The following is a 14,525-nucleotide window of genomic DNA, read 5'->3' on the forward strand; positions in this document are numbered from 1 at the left end:
ATCTGGATGCCGACGCCAGCAAACCGTGAGAGAGAAATGTGGGCTGACGGGGAACCCTGCACATTGACCAGATATTGAAACTCTAAAGAATTGTGATTCCTTAACGTCTTAATGGCATCGCAGTTGTGTTTCAAAAGGAAGAGCCCTTACCTTCCAGTGTGGGTCTTTTAGAGATAAATACAGAAACACCTACCTAGGCCGTGTGGGCTTTGTTTCAACATAACCTGGACCGGAAGGCAGGTGAGGTACTGATGGGACAAGACTGGCCCTGAATCAATCGTTCCCGAGGCTGGGTGACGAGTGTTTGGGGTTCATTATGTTGCACTCTTGCCTTTGTATCGGATTACTAGTTTCCATGATTAGCAGATGTTCGATAAGTGGAGAGGGGACAGAAAACGTTTGAGAGGGAGGCCCTGAGGGGTACGAGGTGCCCCAAGAAGTGTCATGGAAAAGTCAGGTCATTGAGTCAGGCACCCAGGGGCCCCATACCCCAGCTGTAGGTCCAGACTGACGTGCTCAGAGGACACTGCATTGGAGATTTCCCAGGTCCAAACACGGACACAAACAGGAGAGTTTTGCTTTTCTCACAATGACTAGACTGGGCCCTGGATGGATCTGTCATATTTCTTAGAGATGTACCGGTAAAAATTTCATATTTATATATCACTGGCGTTTGCTAACTACAAGCAAAATTTAAGTCTCTCCCATGACTACAAAAATAATATTTTATCCATCTACCAATTTGCCTCCTTGAATAAATCTTTCTATAAAAGCAATTTGGTTAGCGTTTCCTTTTAAAACAGAACCACTGGGTTTGGGACCATGTTCCAGGATGGCAATTGGAATTGCTAAAATGATTTGCAGCCACCTGACGCCCGAAAAGATTCACAGTTGTTTATCTGTTCCATTAGCTGACCGTCTGATGACTCAGCCAGCGTTTAGCACTATTATTCATTATTCCGCGAGGATCTCCCTAACCCAGAGCACAGCCTACAGCAACTGCTGTCGGGCACGTCAAAGGGAGTGTGAATTGGAATACAAATTATACATGCACTGAAGGAAAACTTCAGACTTTCCAGCTTTGCTAACAGCACTGTTAGCTAACAGAAGTGATTGCAGAGGCCTCTTAAAAGGGCTGGGTGCCTCTCAGTGGTTGGCGCTCCCCCAGCTCCCTCGGGGGTGGCATGGTTAGGAGGCCGGGAGGAGAAGGGACTGATCAAAAACAGAGAATTCCACAATACGCCACCTCCAGCCAGCCACTGCCTTTAATCTGTTTTTGCCTTTGGTGAATGTGTTTCATCCACACCCCAGGGGAATGCATGTGGTTTCCATATTCATGCTCCTTGGCTTAAAGATGCTACTGTCGGGTAAGGCCCGTGAACTCACTCAAGCTCACTCCCGGACCAAACCAGCCACTTTCAAATGGGAAAGCACTCCCATGGGCTGGCACACATTTGTGGCCGGTGCCACAACATCCTGCAGCCTTGGAGGCACCCGAGGACCGGCCCTTCGTACCCAGGGCTACGGTCTGGAGGAAGGACGGGGGGTCCCCCTGGGCCCACCCCACTCGGCCTGCCGAGACGGCACGTGGTGCGCTCCCTTACCTGCAGGTAGTGGCAGGGCCGCAGGGGCGGCTTCGGCTCCGGGGGCCCCAGCGGCTTGTCCAGGTGCAGGGAGCTCTTGCGGTAGGCCTCCTTGGCCTGGCTCACCGTGAGCGTGGACCAGGAGCTGCGCTTCATGTGCTTGGCGTCCGGCGCCAGGGCCAGGCCCTCACAGGCTGAGCACTTGACGTCGCTGTTGCTCTTGGAAATGCGCAGCGAGAGGTCCGCGAAGGGGCCGGGCAGCGCGTCGGGGTAGCAGTGGGCCGCGGGGTCGGCGTGGTGGCGGCTGAGCGCGCTGGGGGCTCGGTAGGTGCTGTCGCTGTCCAGGTTGTCGTCCGAGCTCCACCAGCTGCTCAGCCCCGAGCGGTGCCGGCCCTCGGCCTTGCGCTCCCGGCTCTTACTCCGCTTGCCGTGCTTGGAGTGGTGGCCGTGGGCGTGCTCGTCCGCCCGGCCGTCCCCCTTGGTGCCGTTGACGTGGCCCTTGGACGAGCCCTCCAGGGAGTGGGACTTGGTGAAGAGCTTCTGCACGGAGTGGACCAGGTGCCGGATGCGGCCGGGGCTCTCGCTGCGCTGCTCGGCAGCTGCGGACGCGCGCTGGTACTGCAGCGTGTGGAAGCCGTCCCTGTGCAGGGGCAGCTGCTTCTCGAACTGGTCCAGCAGGTTGGCCGGGATCCGGTTGGCCTTGGCGCCAGCGTGGGCCACGGCGCAGTCGTCCCTGGTGTCGTAGTGGGAGCTGTAGTGCATCCGGGGAAAGGTGCTGCTGGACACGTGGTCTCCCAGCGCCACCGGCAGCATCACGCAGTCGGAGTGGACGGAGGTCCGCGGCGAGCAGCGGTGATGGTCCATCGGGCAGCTCTCGGCCGGGCTGAGCAGGTAGGGCTGCCGCGCCTCCGGGCCACGGTGCAGGCGGCCGTGGCTGTGCTCGCAGTCCTCGGGGGGCGTCAAGCCACAGGTGTGGCCGGAGCACAGCGGGGGCTGGTTCCGACTCCCGGACAAGCCTTTCATAGTCCTCAGCGCAGGGGAGTACCTGTCTTCATTGAAGTGCTGAGTCGGGGACCATGAGTGCTGCTGGTCTGTCGAGAGAACACAGAAGCACCGCGTCAGACTCGGTGGGAACACGGACGGAAGCCCTCGCTTGACACCCATCCCTCTACACGTGGACTATTTGTATCCCGTGGCCGCTCCTGGTCTGGACGCTCAAGTGAACGATCATCGCTTTATACCACATCGCCTGCTCCAAAGTATAAGAGCATTAAAAGTAACTTCGATATTCCCCAGTGTGGTTCGACAACTACGAATACTTAATGCCTAATATGTTCATCAGGTCTCTTGACAGCAAGATTTTGTGGTGTTAAACAAATGAACAATTTGGGGGGAAAAAAACAAGTTACGTTTCAACTAGACTTGCGTGTTGTGGTTCCGTTTAAGAAGTCTGAGAAATCACACCTGCTATTTCATCAGCGACACTGCCAGGTGGGCTGATGCACCACACGCTAGGGGGTCGGTCATGAATCATTTAAAGCTGTGTCCTCACTATGCAGGCGAGCAGCGGAGGTGACTTTCTCAAGGCCACCGTCCGCGTCAGCACGAGGATGGAACCAGGATGTCCTGACTTCCTATTTCAGACTGTTGATTTTGAGCTGTACAATTCTACTCAGAAAAGTCAGGAAAAAAAGGTCTGATTTTGTGAGCTGCACTATTAAACACAGACCCTCGAACCACCAGAGCTGACCTCTGCCGGATGCTGGGTTTGCTGCTGCTGGGTGCCCTGGTAGGAAGGCAGCTGAGCTCAGTGGTCGAAACGGGGGCCTCTGGGCGCGGACTAGTTAGGCTTAGGGTCCCAGTTCTGCCAGCACTACTGTGGGACTCTCGGCAGGCTTCTGTCGCCTCAGCTGTGCGCTGGCAACAAGCAGAGGTCCAGGAGGAGGACACGCTCAATGATTATTTTTAGCTACATTATTATGATTGTAATTGTTACCATTTTCAGTTCTCTTGGGTCAGCATGTATAAAGTCCAGGGTTTATTGGATTCCAGGCTTTGCTAGAGAAGCCCCTTGCTCCACTTCTGCTTCCCGCTGTCCCAGCGTCTCTGCTTCTGTTGCTTCCAACTGGTCACCAAACAGATGCAGGAGACACAGACTCTATTATAGTATATGATATGCCTATAAACTATGTATGCATAATGCACATATCCATATAGAATATGCATACCTAGTATATAATATGCATATAATATAATCTATACAGGAAATACAGACTCTATTATAGCCTATGATATGCCTATATACTATGTATGCATGATGCACATATCCATATAGAATATGCATACCTAGTATATAATATGCATATAATATAATCTATACAGGAAATACAGACTCTATTATAGTATATGATATGCCTATATACTATGTATGCATAATGCATGTATCCATATAGAATATGCATACCTAGTATATAATATGCATATAATATAATCTATACAGGAAATACAGACTCTATTATAGCATATGATATGCCTATATACTATGTATGCATAATGCATATATTCATATAGGATATGTATACATAGTATGTAATTTGCATATAATATATAAAGGAAATAGACTCTATTATAGCATATGATATGCATATATAGTATGTACACATAATGCATATATCATATATAATATGCATACACTGTATATAATATGCATACATTGTACACAGTATGCATATAATATACACAGGAAATACAGACTACGATAGTATATAGCAGGGGTCCCCAGCCCCGGGGCCACAGCTACCGGTCCGTGGCCTGTTAGGAACTGCATGGCACAGCGGGAGGTGAGCGGCAGGTGAGCCAGGGAAGCTGCATCTGTATTTACAGCCGCTCCCCATCGCTCGCATTACTGCCTGAGCTCCTCCTACTGTCAGATCAGCGGCGGCATTAGATTCTCATAGGAGCGCGAACCCTACCGTGAACTGCGCATGCGAGGGATCTAGGTGGCACACTCTATGAGAATCTAATGCCTGATGATCTGAGGTGGAGCTGAAGCGGTGATGCTAGCACCGGGGAGAGGCTGCAAATACAGATTATCATCAGCAGAGAGGTTTGACTGCACAGAGACCATAATCAATCAAGTGCTTGCAGACTCATATCAAAACCCTATCATTGAGTGGCAAGTGAAAACAAGCTCAGGGCTCCCACTGATTCTGCATTATGGGGAGTTGTATAATTATTTCATTATATATGACAATGTAATAATAATAGAAATAAAGTGCACAATAAATGTAATACACTTGAATCATCCTGAAACTATCCTCACTCCCCCCTCCTCCCCCGTCCGTGGAAAAATTGTCTTCTACAAAACTGGTCCCTGGTGCCAAAAAGGTTGGGGGCCACTGGTATATAGTATACATATATAGTACATAATATGCACATATGGCATGTAATGTAATATATACCGGAAATACAGACTATTATAGTATATAATATGCATTTATAGCATGTATATATAATGCATATATCCATATATAAAATGCATATATATTATGTGTATAATATATAGAGGAAATAGATCCTATTAGAGTGTATAATACGCACATATAGCATGTATGTATAATGCATATATTTGTATATAACATGTATGTATAGTATATAGTATGCATGTAATATATAGAGGAAATAGATCCTATTATAGTGTATAATATGCGCATATAACATGTATATGTAGTGCATATACTCATATATAATATATATTATATATATAATATATAGTATATATATAATATATATATAATATATATAATATATAGTATACAGCACGCATATAATATACACAGGAAATAGATTCTATATTATAGTGTATAATAGGCACACATAACATGTATACGTAAGGCATATATTTGTATATAATATGCATATACTATAGCATGTGCAGGAAACACGGACTCAGGATGGCAGGCTCCCTGAGGCTACCGGCTGGCCCCAGCCCCGTGCCAGGCCCAGAGCGGATGCTCCGATCTGCATGGTGACCAGATAAGCCGGCAGAGCCCCTCACTCTAGGTTCATCTCTCAGCTCTCCTGGGAAGTATCCTGTGCTTTGTCACATCAAACTGCTGCTCCTTCTAAAAATTCCTCCGCAGGTCCTCTCCACGCTCTGCTCCCCAGGCTGGGGTGCTTTCTCCAGGATTTGCTCTCTGAGACTCGGCTCCAGCACCACCCACCGCAATTCAGACAATGCCTGGGCCCCCTGTGCGCTGTCCTCAGGCTGAGGGTCCAGAAAGGGACGATAAGGGGACCTTCTCAACGCATGAGAGCCTCGTCTCCTTAGGAAGGAAACTGTCTGAGCCCCGACCCACCTCGGTGTCCAACACCCTCTCCCCAGGGCCAGTGCCCACCTCGGCCCCACCCGCCTGTCCTCCACCAAGAGTGTCCCCCACTCACCCTCTACTCACAAAGCCTCGCCTGAGACACACACCAGCACGCACAGAGCCACCCACCCTGACCCCCAAAGTGGCCTCCAAGGGCCACTGTGGGAAACAGGGAAGAAAGCTGAGAGACATGAGGCTTCTCCCTGATGACCGCCAACCCAGCTCTCCCGGTGATCCACGCAAGGGAAACGTCACCACCTGCCAAGGACACTGGCCCAACGACTGGTGCAAGGTGTGGAAATGGAGCAGGACCCCATGGGGCCCCCCAGGTACACAGGCCCCGCCGTGTCCCCCGTTTCTTGCTGGTAGAAAAAGGCTTTCGTTTCCTAGGCCTTCCCTGAGTCCCAAAGAGCAGACTCAAGCAGTTACTAGTTAGGGAAGTGAGGGAATTGCAGAAATAAAGGAAAAGCAGTCAAGCAAGAAACGTAATGAGAGATTAGACAATAGTTCAGGGATAAACCAGAGTCCTAGTTCCTCCTCAAGGGATGTACCTACCACCTGACACATATCTTGGGGCTGTTCTGCAGAAACTAAGACCCCTGCCCCAGTGGAGGCCGGTGACTACAGGCTGAGACCCCAGACGGCTCGGAACCAGGAGGCTGAGGATTGAGATTCCCGGAGCATCACCCCGTTGCCGCACCACTGACCAAGCAGAAGAAAGTCACGGTCCCTGCAGCCCTCACCCCAAAGGTTGTCCTTAAAAACCTTATGCTCAGGCCAGCCAGTAACACGGATCAGAGACAAACCTACGTCTCCCATCTTCTTGGCTGTTGCCTCTGGATCAATGAACCTTCCTCTGCTCCAAACTCTGACCTTTCGATTTGTTTGGCCTCACTGTGCATCTGACACACGGACTTGGGTTCAACACCAGTGTGGGTTCAAAAGGTCCCCTTTTCAGGCTCCAGAACTGCCGCTTGTCAGGCCAGCTCAGATGTGGGAATGTATTATAAGAAAGGGACCCGGTTTCACGGATCCCTGAGAAGTTAGGGGCAAGACTTCTACCTGGGAGCAACTGACAGCAGGAGAGAAAGTAGACCTTTTCTGAGGATCCCAAGGGGCTCTCACTCTCTCCTGCACGTTCGCAGCAAACGGTCCCCAATTCCAGGGTCCGTGGGCCCTTTATCTCCAAACAGAGCTTCGCTTCATCCCAGTGTGAGGTGCTTCGCTGTCTCATGGGAGTGGCCATCCCGTAATAGCTAGGCAGTGCCTGTCCTTCTCAACAGCCAAATTATAACTAGAGCACTTCAATATATCAGGCAAGGATATTTTAGATTATATTTTAATATAATTAAAAGCAAGTTTTCAAAGGAAATTCAGTATTCAATTGATAAACAGCAAAAACTGTGTTCTGTAATCTAGACTTTACAGCAGCATAAAGTTGTCATCCTATTATCTTTTGCTTCATTTTTCCATTAACATGTAATTTAATACAATTCTAATCTTCCTCCATATTAAAAAGCCAGCCCGTTATTGCTCCACTCACGCATCCCATTTCTACCTCATGTTTAGCCTGCAATCTACACTATGAATGTGGCTCCAGAAAAGAACAGCACAAAAGAGAAAAGTCTAACTGAAATGAATTAAATTTGATTATGCCACATGTTGATAATATTCTCATTTTCCCTGAATTCCCTGACATATGCGTGGAAGCTTACACATTACCTGTCAAAAATAAAACGATGACAACACACAGGATAATAGTTCACCGTAAATACTGGTGATATCAAAACATATAATGAGGGCTTGTACTCTATAGGTTTTTTAATAAGTCTACATAACATATAACAAATACCTTAGGGGCTGGTAATTTCTCTTTGTCAAAGTGAGGTCACAAACACAAAATGCGGAAGGCATCTTAGCTTCCTAATTTACAGCTATTCGCTGAACCCTTCTTTGTTATTAAGCAAAAGAAAACAGCAATTATCATCATTAGTCATTAACTGTCTCCCCAAATTCAAACTAGAATGTAAATGCACATTTTACTGCTGGATTTCATGAGACTGTTGGCATACCCAGTCTAAAAAATATATTTTGAGTGGTGGAATGAAACCTTTAAAAATACAGCTAATGTGATGGAGTGCGTGGGGTCGTCTCACAGGCTCTACCCTCCTGGCAGCCCCCCGGGAGCAGGGCCCGTCCCCACCGCAGGCTGAGGGGGCCAAGGCTAGCAGGGCAGTTGGGCAAGGTTCCCCAGGTGGCACCACACGCAGACACACACACGCACATGCGCACTCTCATATCAGAGCTGCATCGGAACCCCAGCATCCAGCTCTGGGCTGCTGATGGATGGGGAGGATGGAGGGGGCCCCAGTGCCCTTTCTGGTTAAACCAGGCTCGTGGTTCCAACACCAAGCCCGGCCTGAGCCACCCAGGCTGGACACACTGCGGCGAGGGGCCCAGGCCCAGGTGTTTGGGGGAAAGCGTGGAGGCCCCTGCCTCCGGGTGCAGACAGGCATGGCCGGGCCCTCCCCAACCCCATTGTGGGTGCGTGGGAGGTCCTTCCCCCGAGGGAACCAGCTTTGTCTCCCTCTGCCGGAAGCTCACTTACACCCAAGCTGCCAGCCTGCCCGCATCTGCCTCTGATTTTATCCCCCATCAGGCGGAGGGACAGACCTTGCACTGCGTCACTCGCCCCTGCCCTCACTTGGGAAGGAAAATCCTGTAGGAGGGAGAGGGCCACTGAACTAAACGGAAAGAACAACCCAAGGAAGACAAAACGAAGGGGCAAAAACTTTATCCAGTGGACCACGGTGTTGCTTGCTAAATAAAGAAGGATATATTTCCCCCAAACTAGTGGAACTTATCAACATTTCCTCAGAAATTTCAGCTGGGTCTTGTGCAAAGCCGTGAGGCCTCCCTGGTGGACCCTGGAACCGCCGCTCCCTTTGCGTGCTGACTTGTCCTCCTCCCCACTCCTGTGTCCTCCTTGCTGGCCCCGGCAGCACTGGCTCAGCCCACTTCCCTTCACGACTCCTCAGGAGCCGCAGGCCACCTGGCCATCTCGCCAGGACCTTGCGACACAAGTGCAGGTCAGGGAACCCAGAAAGAAAGAGCCGAGTGGACCTGTTCCCGTACGTAACGTGTGAAGGTATGAAAGATGGGGCCCACCATGTCAAAAGGAGCCTATCTGAAGCTCCTTTAAAAAAGTTTCCTCAAAAATTAAACAGCAAAGTTCAAGATTTGTATCCTGACAGCTACAAAATATTGCTGAAAGAAATTAATGATGCTCTAAGTAAATGGAAAGATATACCCAAAAAAGAATGCATAACTGAATCACTTTGCTGTACAGCAGAAATTAACACAACATTATAAATCAACTATACTTCAATAAAAAATAAAGATATCCTATATTCATAAATTGGAAGAATTAAAATGGTTAACATGGGAATATTCCCCCAAATGACCTACAGATTCATTAGAATCCCCATCAAACCCCCAACTGGCTTCTCTGTCAAAATTCAAAACCTGATCTTCAAATTCATATGGATAGAAAATGAAAACTAAATCTAAAGCTAGCAGGAGGAAGGAAATAATAAAGCTCAGAGTGGGGATAAATGAAATAAGAAATAATACAGAGAATCAATGAAATCAAAGTTGGTTCTTCAAAAAGATCAATAAAATTGACAAACCTTTAGCTAGACCGCAAAGAAAAAAAACACTCAAATTTCTAAAATCAGAAACCAAAGTGGCGGATTACTACTAACCTTATATAAATAAGAAGGATTATAAGGGAATACTATGAACAATTGTATGCCAGCAAATTAGATAACCTAGATGAAATGGACAAACTCATAGAAACACACAAATTACTTTGAGAAGAAACAGAAAATCTTGGCAGAACTATAAGACAGAACTATTGGGTTGGCCTAAAAGCTTGTTTGGGTTTTTCGTACAACCCCAAATTTGCAGGATACAAGATCAAAACACAAAAATCAGTTGTGTTTCTACATATGAGCAATGAACAATTTCCAAAAAGGAAATTAGGAAAGCTATTCCACTTACAATAACATCTAAAAGAATAAAATACCTGTGTCTACATTTAACCAAGGAGGTGAAAGGTTTGTACACTGAGCATGAGAAAGCAGTGCCGAAAGAAATTTAAAAAGACCTAAAGAAATGGAAAGACATCCTATATTCATGGATTGGAAGACTTAATATTTTTAAGAATTCAATACTATCAAAAGTGACCTACAGATTCAACGCAATCTCTATGGAAATTCCCACTGGCAATTTTGCAGAAGTGGAAGAACCAATCCTTAAATTCAGTGGAAATTCAATGGGCCCCAAATAGCTAAAACCATCTTGCAAAAGAAGAACAAAGTTGGGGGACTCACACTTCCCAATTCCAAAACTTGCTAAAAAGCTACAGTAATCAAAACAGTGTGATTCTGGTATAAGGATAGACATATAGACTAATGGAATAGAATTGGTAGCCCAGAAATAAACCTATACATCTATGGCCAATTCATTTCTGGTACAGGTGCCAAGAGTGTTTAGGGAAAGAATAGTCTTTTCTATAAAACGTGCTGGGACAACCAGATTTCTACCTGCAAAAGAATGAAGTCGTACCCCTATCTCACACTGTATGCAAAAATGAACACAGAATGGATCAAAGACCCAAAGAAAGGCATAAAAGTATAAAATTCTTAGAAGAAAACACACATGTACTTCTTTGTGAATGTGGATTAGGCAATGCTTTCTTAGATATGTCATCAAAAGGACAGGAAAAGAAGAAAAAATAGATAAAATGGATGCCCTAAAATTGAAAACTTTTGAGATTTAAAAGACACCCCCAAGAAAGTGAAAAGACAACCCGGAGAATGGGAAAAATATTTTGCAAATCAAGTATCTGATAAGGAAATTGTATCTAGAGTATATAAAGATCTCTTACAACTTAATTATAAAAGACAAATAGTTCAAATAAAAATGGGCAAAAAATCTAAACAGACATTTCTCCAAAGAAGATATACAAAGGGCCAATAAGTACATGAAGAGATGCTCAACCATCACCGGCCATCAGGGAAATGCAATTGAAACCACAATGAGATACCATTTCACATCACTAGGATGTCTAAGTAAGAGACAAAGTAACAAGTGCTGATGAGGATACAGAAGAAATGGAACCTCATTCCCTGCTGGGGGGGTGTCAGATGATGCAGTCGCTTTGGAAAGTTCTTCAGAAGGATAAACACAGAGTAACCATGTGACCCAGGAATTCAAATGTGAGGTACATGCCCCAGAGAAATGAAAGCAGATGTCCCCACAGAAACTTGTATATGAATGTTCATAGCAGCGTTATTCGTAATAGTAAAAAAAGGAAACAACCCAAATGCCCATCAATGGATGCACAAAAGTGGTTATGTCCATCCAAATGGAATATTATTCTCCAATAACAACCAATTAAGTATGGGAACACCGTACAGCATGGATGGACCTTCAAAACATTATGCTAGTGAGAGGAGGTAGTCACAAAGGACCACATATTACATGATTCCACTCGTATGAAGTTTACAGAAGAGGTAAATCCATAGAGACCGGAAATCGATTGTTGAATGTCAGGGGCTGGGGCAGGAGGATAGGGGGTGACTGTCAGGGTGTGGGGTGATGAAACTGTTCTAAAAGTGACTGCAGTGGTGGTCGCACATTATCTGTGAATATAAAAAACACTGAATTGTACATTTTAATGGTGAACTGTATGGTAGGTGAACTATATCCCCATAAACCTCTTATAAATGAATAACTATATACGAAGAAGACATAAAAACACAAAATTGAATATATACAAAGTTCACTTTAAAAAATTTTCCTCATGTGTTTAGAACTCAGTAAAAGACCTTTTTAGTAAAATTTAGGAAAGCAGTATGCTTGTTGGTTTGCTTTTAAATGTCCTCTCTCTCCATGGTAGGACGGATGTGATTGAGCTGAGTCCCATTAATTTGACTGCTAGGCAGCTCAGGGCCAATTTGGGGTCCACGGACAGTCACTTGTTTCCCTTTGCTCCTTCATTCTTACTGAAAGTTCTCAGATCATGATTTCAAATTTGCATTTATATTTCATCAGTATATTTTACATGTTTTTGTTATTCACGCGTCACACTCTTATAAAATGAGATGAGGAATAAATTAGTGAATAAATTAACTTTAAGTGGTTCGATACTATTAGTTCAAGTTATACAGTAAACGGTTGAGAGCTGTTGAATCACCTGCCGGATAACGGCTGGGGAAGCGCGAACGCACTCCGGCGGCGCTGGGGGCAGCAGGGTCAGGAATCCAGGGAGCTGGGGGCCAGAGCTTTCCTCACTCCTGCTATCCAAGGTCTGATAGCTCATGCACGTGTGAATTTCCTTACCCATCTGTGGTTTTGCTTTTATTTGCCAAACAGTTCAAAGCCCTTCAAACCTGGGCTATGCACCAGGATCACCCGGGAAGCATTTCAAAGGGCGGTCCCCAGGCATTACCCCGGACATGGTGGGACTCTGTCTCTGGAGCTGTGGCAGCTCCCCAATCTGTAAACGTCAGATGCCGCTCTCGGCTTCACGCGGGGCACTGCTGTCACTTGTCGAGTCTTCCCCTGTGGCTTTGTGTCCCCAACTAGCGCCTTTCACCTCTGAGTCACCGTGTACCTGGGGGGGGGGGGTTCCCTTGAACGACTGTCACGTCTCCATCATGGCTGGTAACTGAATGAATATGTAAACAAGCGAAGCTAATAAAGAGGATTGGCGCCCTGGGCTTTGCCAGGGGCAGGACTCGCAGGGAGGTCTCCAAGGTTCTTAGGCAAAATTTAGATCCTCTACCAGCTTCTAGGCTGGAGTTGCTGGAATCACAGAACTACATTCCAGCAGCTGGAGCCCTTTTGAAGGGAAGGTTCTGTGTGGAACGCTCTCCGCTTCCAAGCTGTGAAGCGCTGAGTGCAGTACTGTTGAAACGGTTCTGCTGCCGAGCTTTTCTGGCCCTTCTCTCTGTTTGTTCTTTAATTCTTTTTCTAAATTCTGCTTTTGTAAAATCACGGGCCCCAAGGGCAAAAATGCTCAAAGTTTGTGCGCTTTCAACCCGTTTTCAGAGGCACAGCCGTGTACCCCCGGGCGCTAACGCTGCCACGGTTCTTAAGCTGAGGGCCTTCGGGCCTGTGGGGCTCAAGACCCTCCCCTGTGTTACAGATGCAGGTCAGCTCGCTGGGCCCCGGTACTGTCCGTGGAAGCAAAGTCCACAGCTACTCCCTGACCTCGGACGGGACCGGCCGGGAGGAGGCGCGTCTGGGCCGTGATCCAGGTGTTTTTCTTTTTCTCGTGGGGTCACAGATGCCCGGACGGAGCTGCCCAGGGGGAGAGGCCGAGGCAGGGCGTCCGCGGTGAGAGCTTCTGTCGTCCCCCACCTCTTGCGCTGACCTGACCTCATGGTTCAGCCACCTGCCCACCCTGCATGTCCCAGAACCTGCCCAGATGCAGGCGGTGACAGGTGACAGAAACCAGGGGCAGGCCGCAGGCCAGGGATGGAGGGAAGCGTGGACAGCCAACCCGGGAGGGGTGACAGCATGTGTGTGAGCCTCTCCCCTCTCGTGGGCCTCGGGCTCCGGGTTGGGGTCGGGCCTGGGCCGGGGAGGGGCCTGGCGGGAATGCGGTGGAATCTGCGGGCAGAGCAGCTTGGAGGCTGCAGGACTTGGTCTACTCCCTGGAGCAGAGAAGCGGCAGAGGGGCCTGTCTGATGCGCCCCGGGGCTGTGAGCACCGGAGCGGGTGAGGCGACGCGCTCAGGCCTCCTCCACGCCCCAGCCCAGGGGACGGCGGCAGGTAGTGCCCTTCACCCACGTGCCCCGTTCACAGGTCGCAGCTCTGACCCCCAGAGAGTCCGGAGACGGGGCCTGTGAGGAGAGGGCTAAAGGTTAAATGAGGTCCCCGCAGGGCCCTGACCCGCAGCACTGGTGTCCCCAGGGGAAGAGGGGGGGGACACAGCGAGGAGGGCCCTCTGCCCCCGGGCACCCTGACCTTGGACTCCCAGCCTCCAGAGCGTGAGAAGCAGACGTCTGTGGTTTACACCGCCAGCTAGTGGCGTTGGCTGTGGAGGGAGCAGCGGGGGTGTGGGCGGAAATGCTGGCACGTGGGCAGTGTGACCCCCAACGCGGTCCTCCCCAGAAGCTCACTGCCAGCGTGTCCCTGTGAGGAAACGGGGTTCAGAGGGGGGAGTGGCAGCCCTGAGCCCGGGCCCAGCATGGCCCGGAGGCCTCCTCCCTGCCCACCTGTGACGCGGGCTCCAGGCTCCGCTCCTGTGGACGCGACTGCTGCCCGCTACCTCCAGGCCCATCCAAAGAGGGGTCCGTAATACCGAGTCACAAGCGTGTTGTAACCCCTGGTCACGCCTGTCCCCATATACAAAGGTGTCCTCCTCTCAGGAGCCTCATGGGGGTGTGAAAACTAAAAACCGACACGTCCACAAGTCCACCTCTGACCCCCGAGCCGGGGCCCCGCGAACACACGTTGTTTCAGCTTCTTCGGGTCCCTTTGGACACGAACGCTGTTT

General features: G+C 48.6%; 1 protein-coding gene across 10 annotated transcripts in view; it reads right to left on the minus strand.

Annotated features, from left to right (window-relative positions):
* Positions 1 to 14,525, minus strand: part of DLGAP2 (DLG associated protein 2) — a 726,244-nt gene that overhangs the window by 92,685 nt on the left and 619,034 nt on the right. For all 10 annotated transcript variants that reach the window (XM_059909837.1, XM_059909832.1, XM_059909834.1 and 7 more), the window contains one exon: positions 1,605 to 2,674. In XM_059909837.1, the coding sequence (XP_059765820.1) occupies positions 1,605 to 2,606 (1,002 nt within the window). In that variant the 5' untranslated portion in view covers positions 2,607 to 2,674. The remainder of the gene's footprint in view (positions 1 to 1,604; positions 2,675 to 14,525) is intronic.

The sequence above is a fragment of the Balaenoptera ricei genome, chromosome 21 (assembly GCF_028023285.1).
Source record: "Balaenoptera ricei isolate mBalRic1 chromosome 21, mBalRic1.hap2, whole genome shotgun sequence".
Lineage (NCBI taxonomy): Eukaryota > Metazoa > Chordata > Mammalia > Artiodactyla > Balaenopteridae > Balaenoptera > Balaenoptera ricei.